The sequence below is a fragment of the Nicotiana tabacum genome, chromosome 9, assembly GCF_000715075.1.
Source record: "Nicotiana tabacum cultivar K326 chromosome 9, ASM71507v2, whole genome shotgun sequence".
In the NCBI taxonomy this organism is placed as follows: domain Eukaryota; kingdom Viridiplantae; phylum Streptophyta; class Magnoliopsida; order Solanales; family Solanaceae; genus Nicotiana; species Nicotiana tabacum.
The window spans coordinates 15,010,056-15,027,369 of record NC_134088.1 but is presented as its reverse complement, the minus strand read 5'-3'; the positions used below and the strand labels follow the sequence as shown (position 1 = coordinate 15,027,369).

General features: G+C 34.8%; 2 protein-coding genes across 3 annotated transcripts; one reads left to right on the top strand and one right to left on the bottom strand.

Annotated features, from left to right (window-relative positions):
- Nucleotides 1–987: 987 nt before the first annotated feature.
- LOC107759083 (uncharacterized) lies at nt 988–8,189 on the bottom strand. The gene is made up of 11 exons (XM_016576954.2): nt 7,753–8,189; nt 6,137–6,259; nt 5,942–6,038; nt 5,472–5,507; nt 4,756–4,943; nt 4,546–4,648; nt 3,892–4,073; nt 3,720–3,797; nt 3,072–3,174; nt 1,926–2,019; nt 988–1,584 (listed from the first exon to the last, which is right to left on the bottom strand). Exons 1-11 carry the CDS (start codon nt 8,052–8,054, stop codon nt 1,202–1,204), a joined length of 1,689 nt encoding a protein of 562 aa, XP_016432440.2. The 5' UTR covers nt 8,055–8,189; the 3' UTR covers nt 988–1,201.
- Nucleotides 8,190–13,940: 5,751 nt separating this feature from the next.
- LOC107787171 (replication protein A 70 kDa DNA-binding subunit B-like) lies at nt 13,941–17,297 on the top strand. Of its 2 annotated transcripts, none has more exons than XM_075222333.1 (11): nt 13,941–14,257; nt 14,905–15,078; nt 15,155–15,251; nt 15,334–15,458; nt 15,548–15,632; nt 15,715–15,850; nt 15,935–16,092; nt 16,172–16,292; nt 16,357–16,551; nt 16,652–16,702; nt 16,784–17,297. In XM_075222333.1, the coding sequence occupies exons 2-11, from the start codon at nt 15,006–15,008 to the stop codon at nt 17,030–17,032; spliced, it is 1,290 nt and encodes a 429-aa protein (XP_075078434.1). In that variant the 5' UTR covers nt 13,941–14,257; nt 14,905–15,005; the 3' UTR covers nt 17,033–17,297. The 2 variants fall into 2 exon arrangements, with proteins under 2 accessions (XP_075078434.1, XP_075078433.1); XM_075222332.1 differs by having other exon boundaries at nt 14,808–15,078.
- Nucleotides 17,298–17,314: the final 17 nt, after the last annotated feature.

Here is a 17,314-nt window from a genome sequence, read left to right as displayed (position 1 = left end):
TTTCATTGGAGGAACTGTAATGTTGATAGAGAAAATATTCAAATACAAGAGTTTCGTTTCTTCTGTTCAAGAAGGGATATAATTTGAGGCATTTTAGCTCAGAATCATTCTAAAAAACTTTGCATTACTTTATAAGGACTCTGGATGATATGCTTAACTGCCGGCAGAATTAACTTCGTCTATTTTTTTCTTTTTAATTTCAATTTTGTTGGGGTGTGTATGGAGAGTGTAATTACACAGAATTTTGTCTGGTTTGTTTTTTGAACCAAGAAAATCCCACTCCTTCGTATGGAGAATACAAAGTGGCTCTTTGTGCGCGTAGCAAAGCAGATTGTCCGTAAGGCACACTACCATCTGGTGGCACGTACGCGTAGCAAAGCAGACTGTCCGTCCGTAAGGCACACTACAAAATTACTATCTGGTGGCACGTACGCGTAGCGAAGCAGATTGTCCGCATGGCTCACAATATTTGGGTAGGACTATGCGTACACATGGGACCATCCATAGCCAACCTTATCTTATGTGTTTCATCGACCGTCCATAGATTAACCTTCATTTCGGTCTGTAGGGAACATACTTACGCATAAGTAACATTACAACAACATGCAACAGTCAATATCTTACAAGCTAGGTACTCGTGTCTATAACGTATAACTTCTTCTAGTACTTTCAGTAACTCTTAGTTCATATTCGGCAACTCAGAATCCCTACTCATTAGCTTTAAGGGAACTTATAACTATTCTCAGATTTACACATTCATTGTGACATACTATTAAAAGGCTTTACGCAGAATCAAAAGTTCTATAGAAATTTTTGCATTTTGTTTCTGTAATAAACTGAAATTTAGAGAGCTCCTACTAAGTAAGAACCCTTAATTTATCTTTGAATTTTTTTATCAAGTATCAGAATGAAATGAAACAAAATATCGTAATCTAGATATTTCATATAGTTCATGTCAGCTAGATCAGGAACAAGGAGAAGTTGAAATGGGGATGGGTCCAAAACTCTTTATTTATCATAAACGCAAAAGACTATAAAGAAAAGGAAACGCAAGCCATCAACTGAACCTATTTCATTCAAGAACTAGGCTAAGATAGTATACGCTAATACGCTATACACAGCAAACTTTCCAAGTCTGTCAAAACGTACTGTACTTTTAACGATGAAGACGGACCATTCTCGACATGCATTGTACTTTTAACTACGACGATGGAACATTCTCTACGTTATCTCCTATAGTTACTAAAGCTAAGTATTCGTTTATAGCTTCACCTTCTTCAGTAACCTCAATGTCATAGTCAGAGTAAGCATCTCCTCTTAGTAATTCTCCAGTAATAGCATCTTCCATTTCCACGTCCCGCTCCTCAACTTTGTTATGACTTGGACCTCCAGCACTACTTGAACCTGTGTTAGCACCCGATCCGTTTTCACTTTGTTGGTCAGTTATAGGATTATTTGCATTGCCATCTTCCCCTTGATTGTTGTGTAGAATATCATTTGCATTCTGATCTTCTGTTGCAGCAGAAGCAAGTAGATGATCTAGCGCTGCTTGTCTCGTGCCAAAAGTGCGAACAGCTGCAGCCACTGCCAAAACAAAAACATTTATATATTTACGTCAGCTCAAAGGACTGACACCGTAAAGACATATTTTCCACACATTAACCTCAAAGCATAACTCATGAAATTCCTCCAATCCCCCACCGCATTTTGTCCTTTTCCATTTAAATTGGTGGCAGAGGACAGGTACGGACCAAGAAGTGTGTGTTCTGTTTTCACTCGATACACTTAAAACCTATTCTAACTATTATGTTGCCAAATCATGTAAATTAATCACTTCTATGGAAGAATAATGTGGTTATTAAGCCAAAAAATGGTTCTAGTATACAATAAACAAATGCAAATATAAACTTAACAATTATAGATACCTGCTTCTCTTGGAAAACCCATGGATACAATTTCTTCAATAACAACATTCTCTGCTTGACGTAACCTTTTCTTCTTCCTTGACTCAATATGTATCTGCATTACGAAAAGAGGAAATGGATACCAAAGATATTCTTCGATAAATCTGCACTACGAGTCAGATTGATTAATCGTATTTTGTGGGCACCATTTTGAAAATATATCAAAGAGGCAATTCCGGTGTTATTAGTGGGATCTTCATGTTGTTCCTTTCGCTTTGTTTTCTTTTATCTTGTTCTCGTTATTGCCTGTTGCTACTGCTCTTTTCTCATTTTTCCTCGTGCCGAAGGTCTATTGGAAATAACCTCCCTATATTCACTGTAGGGGTGAAGTCTGTGTACCATCTACCCTCCCTAGACCCACTCGTGGGACTATGCTGTTTTTTTTTTGTTGTTATCAAAGAGGCATTTCCATCCCACGAATTGTCGAAGCATGGGCTATCTACTAAGGAACGAACCTAGCAGTTGTAAATACTACTGTCTCCTTAAATAAGTAACGGTTGAATTTATTCAATTGCACAGTGCCAGCAAAATCAGGAGCTAATTCCCCGATTGACAAGCTAGTCGAAGTTTTTTTGGTAAGTCAAATTTTCATTAGAACTACAAAGGTGTCTATATGACTTAACACGAGTTGCCCACTGGAGTCACTCGCTCTACTTCTAAAGATAGATAACAAAAAGTTGGGGACTCTCAGCTGCCGAGGTGGCATAGTGATAGGCGAGAGCAACTGAGCAATAAAAAACAAAAGCAGGCATTTGTCAGATTTGCCAATTATGTATTTTGAGTTCATGCAAATCATTAAAGCAAGATATCCGGACACATATTTCCTGATATCTCGAGATATTCATTCTCTACCAAAAAAAAAAAGGAAGTAGAGAAACTGGAGATTTCTCTTGGTCTACCTCTGACAGTAATAATTACCGGGACTTTGTAACATTTGAATTATCACTGGCTGATCATGCAAACCTAGATCCAAGTAACTGATAGGACACAGCACAGTCAATTCCCAAAATTAAAAAAATTGTATCAAATTGGATTAGTATCTAATACCTCAGTAAGTACTCGACTAATAGCTTCACATGGGCATTATATTCATGCCAGAAAATTTACCTGTATCGAAGCATTAGCTTCCGGATTTGTCAAGTCATCCAGAGCTTTTTGTGTATCATTTTCATTTCGTCGAAGTGCTTCTGCAGCAAGCTCTTTCTCAAACCTGGCGTTCAGGAATATGTATGAGTTTTACAAAAATATCGGGCCACTCAAGACTTAACATAAGCATGCTTAGGATAATTGGATAAAAGAAGCACAGACATTCTGGTTTATCAACCAAATGCACTGTTTGCTAGTCGAAAAAGTTCTCTATCAGGTTTTCTAATCCAGTTTAGGTAATGAGCATAAAAAGTAGTTTAAGTCGAATAGCGTACAACCTCTGGGAGAAATTGCTTAAGTTAGTACTCTCTCCGTCCCAATTTATGTGGCACTCTTTCCTTTTTAGCTGGTCCAAACAAGAATATCACATTTTCTTATTTAGAAATAATTTATCTTTAAAATTACTACTTTACTCTCAACAAATTGATTTACGGCCACACAAATATCTATGATTTGTTTTAGACTACAAGTTTCAAAAACTTTCCTTTCTTAAACTTCGTACAAAACCAAACACCACCACATAAATTGGGACAGAGGGAGTGCTTTCCTATGTAAGGGAAACAAGAAATGTCTCCACTTGAATGATCTTGTGATACAAGTCTTACTTACCCAATTGACACCAATTCATTCAGTCTCTCGAGATCAACAGCTTTTCCGAGGGGAGTCGTTCCATAACCCTTTTGATCTCTACAGTTTATATGATACAGAGAGTTTAAGTAATGTAGCAAGTGTTACGAAAATATACAGAGAGGAATTATATTTTAAACAAATATGAACTCACATGATCTCCTTCCGCCGCCTGATGTCGTCCTCCCTTTGCCTTGCTTTCTTTTCTTTCTCCTCAACAAGAAAATCAACAGCGCTTTCTACTACTTGATTGTTCATGCGCAGGGCTCTCTTGGCATCCCGTTCCTTGTAGCCCATACTCAAAAGTAAGGACAAAGCTTCATCTGGAATTTGAAGCTGTTTTTTAAATAAATAAAAAAAGACAAAAAATGGATTAACTGTTTATCATTACTGAGAAAATAAGTATGACGAATTAACCAAGAGAGAGACAACAGGAGCTGGCATTCCAAAAGAAGAGAAGCAATAGATGTGTGAAGAACCATTCGGCTTAACTCAACCTTAAAAGCTAATAGCTCACATGGCGGATTGCCCTAGACCTATAAGGAGATCACAACTCATTCTCTCAACCAATGTGGGACTTAACAAGATGTGTATGTAAGCCGTATAAACCAATAAGTCGGCAACACGAGCAAAGCGCTAATAAGCCAACAAAACCACAGCACATGAACACATGTACGCATGCAAGAAGACCAGAGAGAAATGGAAGCAAAAGCAGACACTGGAGAAGAATATATTATCTCCTATCAGTACAAAGAGCAATAGACAACCGTCATCAGCTTTACCAAAGGAAAAAAAAAGACAGGCTAACCTGCAAAAACTTGGCTTGAGCAGATGTCAAGGACTTTCTAGATTTTTCAATCTGACCGCTATGATATGCCACTACTCCTTCTAGCAGCTCCAACCTCAAATGTCTATATAAAGTAGATATGGAAGCAAATAATTTTAAAATAATGTTGCAAGGAAATGTTTCCAGCATTGTACACAAGCAGTATCAATCTGTGTTTAAGGGATTACTCACAGAGCAATCTCCGGGTATCGTCCTTTTTGAAGCAGTCTGAGACGACTAGCTTCCTTCCCATGAGAACGCTCAAGCCCTTCTCTAGCTTTTGCAAGGCGGACTCCAGCAACTGAGAGCCAGCTGATATCTCGGAGCATAAGGTAGCACCACACCATGTCTATTTGCAGAATGGGCACATTGTCAACCATCTGAAAAGCCAAAGAGGAAGGACGGAATCATCAGATGACAGCCATAAAGCAAATTTAAGCATAACCGTGAATAAAGAGATGCGCCACAAAATGTTTTCACATATCATTAGAAAAACAACTTGTATGAGTTGCCTGTAACTTATCCGCCCAAGCATACATTTATATCTGCTGAAACGCTGAGCACTATTCACAAGATAATCTACCCATTCAAGGACTGACAACAAAGACACAGATCAAATGAACGGAGGAGAAGAGTAAGGAAGTTCTGTGACTTTATTGCAGTAAAAACTATATCATCTTCTTTTATTCATTTTCTATAGTTTTCCATAATATATCACTCAAAAGTCCGAGGTCACTTTTTCACATCAATTCTTGGAGGAATTCAAATTGCGAGCCATACCTCCCCAGTTAATCACTGAATAACAAACATTCAGAGCTCTCATCTTAATAACAATATTGCGCAAAATAACAGCACTCAATTTGAAAGGAAAGGAATAATATATTTTGGAAGAAAGAAATCTAACATACCTCGATGAGTTTCTGGTTGCAGAGAGAGAAGGCTTCCTGCAAAAGAGAAACCACTTCCATATGAGCATTCAACCAGATATTTAAATAATACTGTAGTTCAAAAAATTTCTAAATCAGGAAAGTTCAATATGGTCTTCACAACAAGCAGAACACAATCTCTCACGACACTGACAACTGGACACTAGAAACAGCACAAGCAAGAAGCTACGGTGGAAAATTGATGCCATAACCACAAGTCAAAAAAAAATATAGGTCACAAGTTCCCTATGTTGCATGGACTATCCAAAATGCTGCCCCACCCCTGTCGGATCCTCCAAAAATACTACTTTTGGAGGATCCAACACACAGCCGGCAACATTTTCCGAGAGTCCGAGCAACATACAGATTCGGGCATCCTTTGTATGACAACATCAGAATCTTGTACTTGACTTAAAAGACAGGAAATAGCAAGAAAAAGATTAGGCACTAACTTCTCCCATGGTCAGCACTTCTAGTGCTTCTTTATAATTCTTCTTCCTCATCAAGGCTTTTGCATTTGTATGAAGCATAAGGCCCATCATTATTGCTCTGAAAAACAAAAAAGGAAATGAAAACAACAGATTGTGTGTCATTCATAGTCAATATGAACCTATTTGCTAATAGGTTAAGAAAAAAACATTTTATACCGTTGATCAGTCTCAGTTCCCAGTTGCACCTTTTGTCCACTCTGATTTTCGAGCTCCAGATTGAAATCTTCAACAGGTAATGAACCATCCGCATGTCTCTTCGACAGAGAAGTAGCAGCAGCCCTATAATTTAAATCATATCAGAAGTAAGCTAGAAAAGAACAGACGAATAATGTCTTGTCCATGCAAAGAAGTAACTGGCTTAAAATAGAGGCTGCAAGAGCTTTATATATTTTATTACTAAGAAGGAAACAAATTTAAGCAAGATCACAAAGAAATAGTTTCTTCCTCCAGGAAAATATCATCAAGTGGAACTATAACAGAGTGTTATAAACCCCAATTATAAGTACATTGGCATGTTCGACACGTCTAAACCACCAAAGCTACTCTCAATTTTGTTTCTTTTTAGCCTGTCCTCCCCAGCATATATTTTCTTCTTCATATCGATATGAAAGAGCTAGCAACATCAGAGCAAATAAGTAGAAATCCAAATATTTATTCCAGTCTCTGTCCTGCAAAAATAAATCATAGCTACTATATTACCACTCACTACCTAAAGGGTCATCATACCACAGCATTAGTATTCCCATACTCGGTGTATATACAACAGATGAACAAAAATAAACAAAACATACAGACAGAAATAAAGACAGACCTCCCCACACAAATAAACACACATATAAAGATCATCATCAGAATCAGATTTTTTTTTGGATAACCGAGAAATCCCGAGGGCTTGTGACACACGGTTCGAAACTCAATGGATAAAGGGCCTGCACCTCCACCCTTCTCCACACTTAAAATACGACGCTTTTGTCCGCAGAGGGTTCGAACCCATGACATGTGCCAAACCCACAAGTCATGTGCTGGGCTCTTACAGCTAGACCAATTCCGGGGGCTCATCAGAATCAGATATTAATAGCAGCTAAATCAGACTACTTTCACTCTGATCATAATTCCAAAATAGAACTCACAACCCTTAGCAAATAGAATCCCCAAGTCAAACTCCGCGGAGACATACAACAAATACACAAATAGATGAACGAAAAGAAACAGCCCCCCCCCCTCCCCACCCCCCCAAACACACACACACACACACACAAAAATCGTCAGAAGCAAAAATCAATTCCGTGTACCAAAGATATGAGCTACACAAGACACTACTTCCACTCTGATGATACAATTTTTTTTTTTTTTAAAAAAAAAACTCACAAATTAAGCAATAAAACCCATCAAGTGAATCAAGAAAAACATTAGACTAACATAAAGACACAAACTTTAAATAACAAAAGTCACATAATTTAACAATAAAACTCAAAATCCATCAAGTAAATTACATAAAGGATGACTAAAAAGACACTAACTTTAGCCTTGAAAGTCTACTGCAACGCTCTTCCTCAGCCAAAAATTCTTTTTTTACACACAAAAATCATCATCAGAATAAAAAATCAATTCTATGTACCATTTTAGATGCTATAAAAGCCACTACTTTCACACTGATCACACAATTTAAAGAACAAAACTCACATAATCAAACAATAAAACTCAAAACCCATCAACAGAATCAACAAAACAACATAAACACTGACTAAAACATTAACAAAAAAAGTACTAACTTTAGCCTTGAAAGCCTAGTGCAACGTTCTTCCTCAGCCAAAGATTCATCTTTTACAGACTTGCCTTGATCAATAGAAACCTTAGAAGCCAAAATCTTTGCATTATTTTTGACACCCAATTGGCTTAATTTCTCAGTCCCATCACCATCTTTCAACAATTTACCAGCACATATAAGGTTGATCGTTTCAAGACCTGATTTTTTGGCAATTTCTTCTCTTAACATTGGAATTGTCCATTCTTCTAATTCTACTTCTAGTATTCCACTCCATACCCCACCTATCTTCAATTTTGCTGACCCCATATATGCTTATTTTTGCAGAGAAGAAATAAAAGTTGTATGTATAATTTGAAGTCTTTTAACTATGTGTGTTTTTATGGAGAAAGTAGGAGAAGAGACTTGGAAGAGAGAGTCGTCTTTAATTACTCTATTTGTTTGGACTTGGGAATCTTGTTTATATATACTCCTAATTACGTTAAGGTTAAGTTTTCAATGTAGAAGAGCAAGTGCACATATAGCCGGGATACTATATAAACATTAGCCGGTACTTATATTATCTTAAAATTTTAAACTAAAAATTTTAAATTCAAGATAATTCAATATATTTTTATCCTGAAAAATGGGATTGTAAAACTAAAATTCAGGATAAAAATTTTTAGTGGCTACTTGGTATCATTTCTACCTAAAAAGTTTACAGGTTTTGGAGTTTGGATTGTGTCTTTGTTGGATGGATCTTTACACAAATAACCTGGCGGATTCACAATTTATATTTTTCTATCCGATTTATATTGATTGTACACTAATTATATACGATTATATATAAATTATATATATATTTATTATATTTAATTTAAGTGATTAAATGGGCAGCTTAATTGTTCACTTAAAAGCCCTACTTTTGAGGGTCATTTGTAGTGCATGTGTTTGGACCTGGGGAATGAAAATAGAGGAAACATAAATAAACTAAAATAAAGATCATTTTCTTGCTCAATTAATTGATGAGAAAAATAAGGGAGACTTACATAAACATCTCCTAAGATTTTGACTTGTAAAGCACATTACCCACCCCATCCCCACCCCCCCTTTTTTTGTGTGTGTAGTTTCATATATTACATATGAGTCATACCCTTATTATCTATGCAACAAGAGTACTATTATTTTATACAAATAGACAAGTTTGTCCCTTATACTTAAAATATATTCTTTTATGTAAGAATATTATATTATTGTATTTTATCTACGATAATTTAGTCCTTGTTTCCTCCTGTTGTCTTATTCAAATACTTTTTGCTTACTTAAAAAGATAAATAAAATGAAGATAAAAATGATCATATTTATAATGTAAGAGAATCAAATATACTATGTTACATTAATGAGACATTAATTTCTCGACATTTGAAATGATAAATCTATAAAAAATAAAGTTTCAACAATAAATCATGTGACTGGAAGGCACAATGTTTAATTGATATTAATCAAAATATTAAGATACTTAGGAGTTCTATGCAGTATGCAAGTTTAAAAGTAAGGTATCCTTAATCCTTGTTTTCCATTGACACGTAATGAGAATATTAAAGAAGTTAAAAACAATTTAGAAGTCCAACCTTATCCTGTAATAAAATTCATAACAAGGAAGATTGTAGCACTAGATCAAAAGTTTTTTTTCTAACATTTCTCAAAGAAAAAAAAAAATATTGTCAGAGAACAACAAAATATTTGGGGGCAAGATTCGCATCTGCCTTGTCCTTTGGAACGCAAAAATTGGCGGCTAGTGAGAGCGTTAAAGGTGCTACATTGAGGTTTTGCACTTCGCTTGTGGATACATACACTATCTTATGTTGGGAGCTATCTAGTTTTACCCTTGTAATAGTTAGCATTTACAACTTTCTTATAACTTAGCGATTTTTATCTTGAGTTTTGGACAAATTGTAAACATTAGATTCCTATTTTTGGATTATTATTTATATATTAGCCACTAGCCTTCCAGCTAAGTGGTATATTTGCTATAGAAAATTTTCTTGGGGGCACCAATTTATGTAGGAAGGAAGTGTGTTACTTTAATGATATGATTACCATAGTGACCAATAGAGTGCAGGAATAGAACAATAAACTTATATCTGCGGGAGGAAGAACTATTTTGGTCAAATCAGTATTGTATTTTCTATCTATGCACATCATGGCTGCAGTAGACCCTCCTAAGACCACACTCAATCATATCGAAAAGGTGATCTGTAACTTTTTCTGGGGAGAGTTTGAAAGCAGACCAAAACACCATTGATTTTTACGGAAGTCATTGTGCTACTCACAAAAAGAAAGTGGTGCTAGCTTTAGATCTATACATGATATTTGTCTCACTTTTGCTGCTAAAAATTAGTGGGGATTGAGAACACAACAATCCTTGAGGAGAGAGTGTATTGAGGCAAAGTACTGCAAAAGGATACATCATGTGGCTAAGAAATGGAGGCACGTGTAGTCTCAAATATGGAGGAGACTTATGGAGATTAAACATATGGTGGAACCCCTGATCCTTTGGAAGCCTAATACAACAGAATGCTCTTTTTGGTGAGATGATTGGTCTGGACTGGGGCCACTAGCTAAATTTGTGACTCAAAGGACCCAAATCAGGCAAAATGCAGTTGAAACAGGTCTATGATGGTGAGACATGAAACTTTGAGGAGGTTCGACAAGTTCTACCAAATCACATTTTGGAGCAAATCAAGAAAGTCCCAATTGGTGGAGATAACAAACTGGATAGACCTATTTGGAAACCATCCAAGGATGGTAAATTCTCTTGTAAAACTGCTTTTCATGCGTTGAGACAAACTCTTCCATATCCTTACAAAGAATATAGCATAAAAAATTCTCCTTTAAGGTATCCTTCTTCTTGATGAGGCTTTTGAGAGGGAGATTACCAACTGATGAAGTGATAAAAAGGTTCGGTATTAAGGCCCTTCTAAATGCTATTGATGTAGAGATACTCAAGAAGACTATATTGCTCACATCTTTTTCTCAAGCCGGAAAGCTCAATATATATTGAAACATTTCAGTCATAGCATAGGTATTACTATATCAAGCAACTTAAAAGAGACATTGATGAAATGGTGGTTCATTAAGCCTTTGAATGAGCTGCACAATTTTGTTCTCCAATGTGTTCCTTTAATTATTTGTTGGGAATTGTGGAAATAGAGGTGTGCAACTAAATATGAAGGTTCATATGCTTCTGTACAAAGCTTGCTAGATCGAGTGCAATCACTGATAATTATGATTCTTAAAGTTCACTACAAGGAAGTCAAATGGCAAGACGACTGAGCTAGAATTTGCAGGTTCCTGAAAGGTTTTAAACCTCCAATGAAAGCTCTCAAGGTGATGTGGTCACTTCCTCCTTCAGGTAGACTGAAACTTAACACGAATGAGACTAGTAATGTTATGAAAAGAGTGGCCTATTTGGGGTATTGTTAGGATAGCAGTGGAAAGCTTGTCATGGCATATGCCAAGGCTCTTCACTTCTGCACTAACAATATGGCTGAGACACAAACTGTACTTTTTGGATTTGAGTGGATTGCCTTCAATAGAATTCACAATGTAATTCTAGAAATTAATTCTTTTTTGATTGTTAATATGCTTGGATCTTCTTCAACTTTTTTGGGAGATCCATGATGATATTTCAAAGATGAAAAAGATTATTCAGAGTCATCGAATTGAAGTCCAGCACTGGTATAGAGAAGGAAATTCAGTGGCAGACACACTATCAAAAAATGGTGCTACATTGGATATTCTACTTATTGCTACCATCTTTCTCAATGTCCAAGATCTGCCTAGGGAGATTGTAGGGGTATATCAAATGGATAGGAGGAAAATGCCATCATTTAAATTCAGGAGATCAAAAATGAAGAACATGCGGCTAGATGGAGTATGATGATAGTTAGATTGTACATATGTTGTGTTTGTACATTTTATTGTAAGCTCAAAAGTCATAGCGTCACATGTACATGGAAGACTCACTTCCTGCAATCATAATAGTACTAACATAGCTTGCCATTTTTTTTGTGTTAACTGATATTAGATTGGGCAAGTCCAGTCCTATCTACTTCACAGAGGAACATAAGTATTTGGTTCCTTTTGTTGTATGTTTCTCATTTTGGTTATTAATCTATAGGTAGGGGTCTACTTAATCCCACGTCAAAATGGCGGTCTACACAAACAAAATAAAACAAAACAAAAAAGAGGGAAAGTGTTGGAATTTGGCCATGTAACAATTTAAAATAGCTTCATTTTGCTATCTAGTAGATTTTTGATCTTTATGCTATTAACAAATTATCTCGTATTTATCCTTATTCTTAACACAGCTGAATAAGTTAATTTTATTGTCCAATTTTTTAAAAAATATTTATTATTTTTATCTCCCAACTTTTGACTAAAATTAAAATTATTTCAACTGTTAATGGTCAATAACAAAAATATTATACAAATATCACTTTTAGCCTATAGCTGAAACTACTTATATTAGGTCGTTACAAAACTTTCTAGATGTGTTTCCTGCAGACCTGCCGGGCATGCCACCGGACAGGAATATTGACTTCGGTATTGATTTGGTGTTGGGCATTCAGCCTATTTCTATTCCACCGTAGGGCTGCTTATCGGCGGATTGGGCAGTTATTTACTCTTAACAGTTTGGCTTATCGGTTATTGGCTTTTAGATGTATTAATCTGCTAGCCACTCGATAAGATATCGGGCTGTTTGTTATCGGGCGGTTTATCGGCCTAATTCAACCTATATTGTACGCTACAGAAAAATGACAATAGAATGGGAGATAGTAGCAAGATAACCTTTTTGAGGTATTTGCAGCAATTTAAGGGCATAAATTCGAAGGTAGATGGTATCATTGGCAAGATTTAAGACTTCATGTTAGTTAGACAGTACAATTTATCCATACAGATATTCTTCTCTGTTTGTTGTGGAAGCTTATTGTTTCCCCATAATCACGAGCATATACTAAAACAATATAATTTAATGTTAAAGTAGAGACCACAAGTTCAGATAAAATTTCCTATTTGTGAATTCATAATTCCAAATTAATAAGCAATTGAAGAATATAATATTACGCAGTGCACAAAAGAAAATATAGGAATGTAAAAAAGACATCTTCATGCAGTTCATACTTTTCACATTTTCCTGACCTTTATCTAAACTGCCTGGAACAGAATTACAGAAGGGTCAAGAGTTTTTGTTTTTTTTTTGATATTTAATATATATATATATATATATATATATATATATATATATATATATATATATTTAACGGGTTAACGGATTATCTGTTAAGAAACTTGAATAATCCGCCCCCAAACCGATAAGCCGTTAATAAAAAAATTTCAATCTGTTTCCCGTCCGTTAAGCCGTTAACCGGTTACCAATAAGCCATTAAGTTTCGGTTCGGTTTGGTTCGGTTTTCGGTTTCGGATCGGTTTTGAACACTCCTATTATACAATGTTTATTCAATTTTATATAATACGTGAGCAAACTTGACCCTTTTTCCTATTTAAATTCACACCAAAATAGTTTATTGATTAGCTTTATTTTTTTACCCCCAAAAGAATATTAAAATGTTTTTTACCAAGAGGGATTTATTAGCTTGTATTAGATCTAAGGAAATCTATCTATATAGAATAACACAAGTAAAACAATATTAGGCTGCCAAGTGGAACACCCATCATGGTAACACATGTAACAAATTAAGACAACTCTCCAAAAAAGTTGGAGTTTTTTTCTTCTACCTACAAATCAGCTAAATCAGCAAAAAAATCGAAATAACCAGCCAATACTCACATCTTTGCCAATCCTCCCACGATTTTAGCTTTTTGGTATTTTCTCCCCTTAATTAACGTGGTTGTTATTAAAAATAAAACAACATGCATCTCTACAAATCAGCAAAATCAGAACAGTTAATACTCCCACATTCATCCCACGATTTTTGGTTTCCAGAATTTGTTCCCTTTAATTAAACTTGATGTTATTAAAATCAAGGAAAAGATTCCTCCACTTTGTAAGTTCCCATATTTTACTCTGTAACTACCATCCACAATTTGCAATTATTTTTTTAAAATTTTTAATACCTACGTTTTAAAAAAAAAAGGAGGAATAATATCAGTTATTCCAACAAAACAGTCGGCATCTCAAACGCAAAAGAATCTCTATTATCCCACGACTGCTCGTGGTCTCAAACGTGCTCTTCCAACTGAAAAATCTCAAATTTATATACACATCTATAACTCCATGATTTATGTGCTTTATATTTTCAAAACCTTTTCAACTTCATATTTCATCTACTACAGTCTGATTACAATTACTTTGCAAGTATGCCACACAAATTCATGATATCAAACAAATATCATCCAACTCGATTCAATAGAATCTCAAAGTTAGAGTGGTTCGAATGTGGATAATGCCGGATCGCTTTAACCCGCAAATACCGTTTTCAATTGAATTGGTTTTACAGGATTCTAAGGTAACATATTCAACTTTCTCATAGTTTTAAACTTACTAATGTAGTCGCATTCCATATGAAAATTCTTTCTGATGCATTACTTAAATAATTCGACTTCCATATCAACAGATCTTTAACTGATCTGGAATCCATTGTGTCATTTCGTTTTTCACTTCGAATGTTGAGTATACCTTTACACAGTGATTGTCCTTATATTAACAATCAGGTAAGTTGCATCTTTGTACATAATAATAGATTTATTGTTCAAAATAACAGAGGAATTGTTCTGCTATTAAAGAAGTATTGTTCAAAATATATAAGTTCGGCAAATATTAGCTACTGCTTGCCTTGGTTACACGATCATCGGATGAACATATACAAACTACGTTTATATATGCAATTTTCAGCTTTGTTTCTGCTAATGTTGCCTTCATAATTGATATACAACAACTGTAGCATTCTGGTTTTTGACATTACATCTTTTAACAACTTTACACAGTGATGAAAGTATATACGCGCTTACATTTGTTGGCTTCATAATTGTACACATATAATGAATCTGAATTTGCAGGGTGACCGTATACATGGTACAATTGGAAAGTATGTTCTTAAGTTTTTTAGGAACAAGATACATGAACTTCGCTTATATCGTATGAACTACTTTGTAGTCGGACCAAATAATTTGAAGTTGAGGACTACGACACACAAGCTGAAGCTGACATTTACTCAAAAGACATTTGTCGAGGAAACAAATGATCCTTCATTTCATATGAACATCTTTAACTTGCGCCCTTTTCACCAACTAAAAAATGAACATGATGTCGATGAGACAGAATTACTCGGTAATATTTTTTTAAATTTTAAATGAAGTTAAAAATGTTATTTTTTAAAGTATGTCACTAACTTTTATATCTATAGATGTTGTTGGTCAGGTTGTGACCTATGAAGATGTTAAGACCTACAATCAGGGAGACGACCAAAGTTTTCTTATTAATGTTGTACTCGAAGATGATCAGTAAGTACTTTTAAAATAGAAAAATACTTTATTGATAGATTACATATATATGTGTTTATTAACCTTACCTTGAAACGTATAGGAGGAACAGGATTATGGCAACATTATGGAGCGAACTTGTGGATCAAATTCAACATCACTTGAATGAATCTGCCGATGAGCCTGTGATTGTTGTTTTTCAGCATATGAAACCTCAAAAATATCGAGGTTTACCATAAATTACATGTATTTTTTTATTTTACTGTATAAATAATTTTAAATTTCAAATTTTTATTCATATTTCATTTGACACACAGGTAATTACTCAGTGCGTAGCTGTTGGTATCAGACAAAGATATGGATAAATTCTACGTTGCCGCAGTCTATTGAATTTAAATCCAGGTTTGTGAAGTTTATAATCCTTTTCTATATGTACAGAAATATAACAATAGTATTTATAAATTACAATTTTTGACTTATGCAGATTACTTGCAGCACGTCAATCAAACATTGAGCGAATCACTCGAACAAGTTCTCAACAAAGTTACTCTGTTACAGATGAGTTAGACAAAGGAATTGTACTGTTTAAAACTATTAGGGATTTAGTTCAGTGCACGCAAGTGAGTTTAATTTACTTTCTCAATTATATTTACCTTATGTTATCTGTTTTGATTTACAATAATTGTTTATTTTTTACTCAATAGGAATCCAGCTATTGGATTGCGGCAAAATTGGTTAATTTGGAACTTGACCGGGGATGGTCATACTTGGCATGCAACAAGTGTAGTCGAAAGGTGGAAAAAGTTGAAAATAAATACTTTTGTGCCAAATGCAATGAAGAAGAGTCTTTTGTTACTCACAGGTTAGTACTATTTAGTGAAATTTTTAAAATCTTATATCTATAAAAAATATGCATAAGGTTAATAAAAATTGAGTTGCAGGTATAGGCTTCAAGTTCGTGTTATGGATGGAACCGCTTTTATCTCATTGTTGCTTTGGAATCGCGAAGCTATGCAACTTATAGGGAAGTCCGCAAAAGAACTTAAGGAAAGATTAGTTGAGGTATACTACTAAATTTAATTTGATTAACCATAAAAATATTTCTAACTTATGAAATTTGGTGCAGACTTCACTTGCGGATGCTGAATGTTCTTATCCAAGTGAAATGGACGATATTCTTTATAAAAAATTCATGTTCAAGGTTATTGTTAAGCAAGAGAATATTGAGTCGCAGGTCGAAGTCTACAAAGTTCTTAAGTTTACTGATGATGATGACCTTCTAAAGGAATACGACCATACTTTATTCGAAGACAATATGAATGTAAAATTTTTGACAAAATATAAACCTCATCATATATAATTTATGTATAAATACTTTTCCACTTATAGGATGATCGTTCTTTTTTATTTTTCTTTAACAGGATCCACATTTTTTGGATGGACAAAGCTCAAGTGGAGATAAGCTTTTCGGGGTAAATTTCATGAAATTAAAACTTTTACCCCATTTTTTATTGGTTCTGCAACTGCTATTAAATTGTTTTGGTTTTTCAAAGGATCTTATGGCCGAAAGTCAGCTGAAGTCTGTTTTGCAAACTCCCATTGAGAAAAGTGTATCAGAAAGTGGATCGTCGGTGTTAGATGATGGAGATGCTTGCAATGCAAAAATATCCCCTTTGAAGACATATGACAAGAAGACTAGATCCGCTAATAAGGCATCAGCAGTAGCAACAGATGATGACTTCAATTCTCAACTGTCTAGCAACAAGGTTCGCAGAGTCGTAAAGAAAGAAAAGAATCCCTGATTGGTCTTACTGCAATGCGTCTTGCTCTGCACTTATATATTTTGTACTTTTGTCGCTTCAATGTTCTGCATTTTATATGTTATATGGTGAAATGACTCTACCTATGCAACTTCATATTTTCTTTATCAATCATGATGTGATTCTGTTAAAAAACTAAGTGTTGCAGTTGCTAAGATGCAAATTTATAGGTTGGGCTTTTGGAATTTAACAGATGACTTTTTGCTGCCTTGTGAATTTCTTTTATGCAATTTTAAGTGATTTTTTATATGCATACTCTTTATT

Coding starts and splice junctions, on each gene's coding strand:
- LOC107759083 (XM_016576954.2), bottom strand. CDS start 8,054: ATGGGGTCAGCAAAATTGAAGATAGGTGGGGTATGGAGTGGAATACTA. Junction 4,944..5,471: donor GCAACCAGAAACTCATCGAG/GTATGTTAGATT, acceptor TTGGCTTTTCAG/ATGGTTGACAATGTGCCCAT. Junction 2,020..3,071: donor AAGCTAATGCTTCGATACAG/GTAAATTTTCTG, acceptor TTCGTAATGCAG/ATACATATTGAGTCAAGGAA.
- LOC107787171 (XM_075222332.1), top strand. CDS start 14,186: ATGTGGATAATGCCGGATCGCTTTAACCCGCAAATACCGTTTTCAATT. Junction 14,258..14,807: donor TGGTTTTACAGGATTCTAAG/GTAACATATTCA, acceptor CTGAATTTGCAG/GGTGACCGTATACATGGTAC. Junction 15,633..15,714: donor TCTATTGAATTTAAATCCAG/GTTTGTGAAGTT, acceptor TGACTTATGCAG/ATTACTTGCAGCACGTCAAT.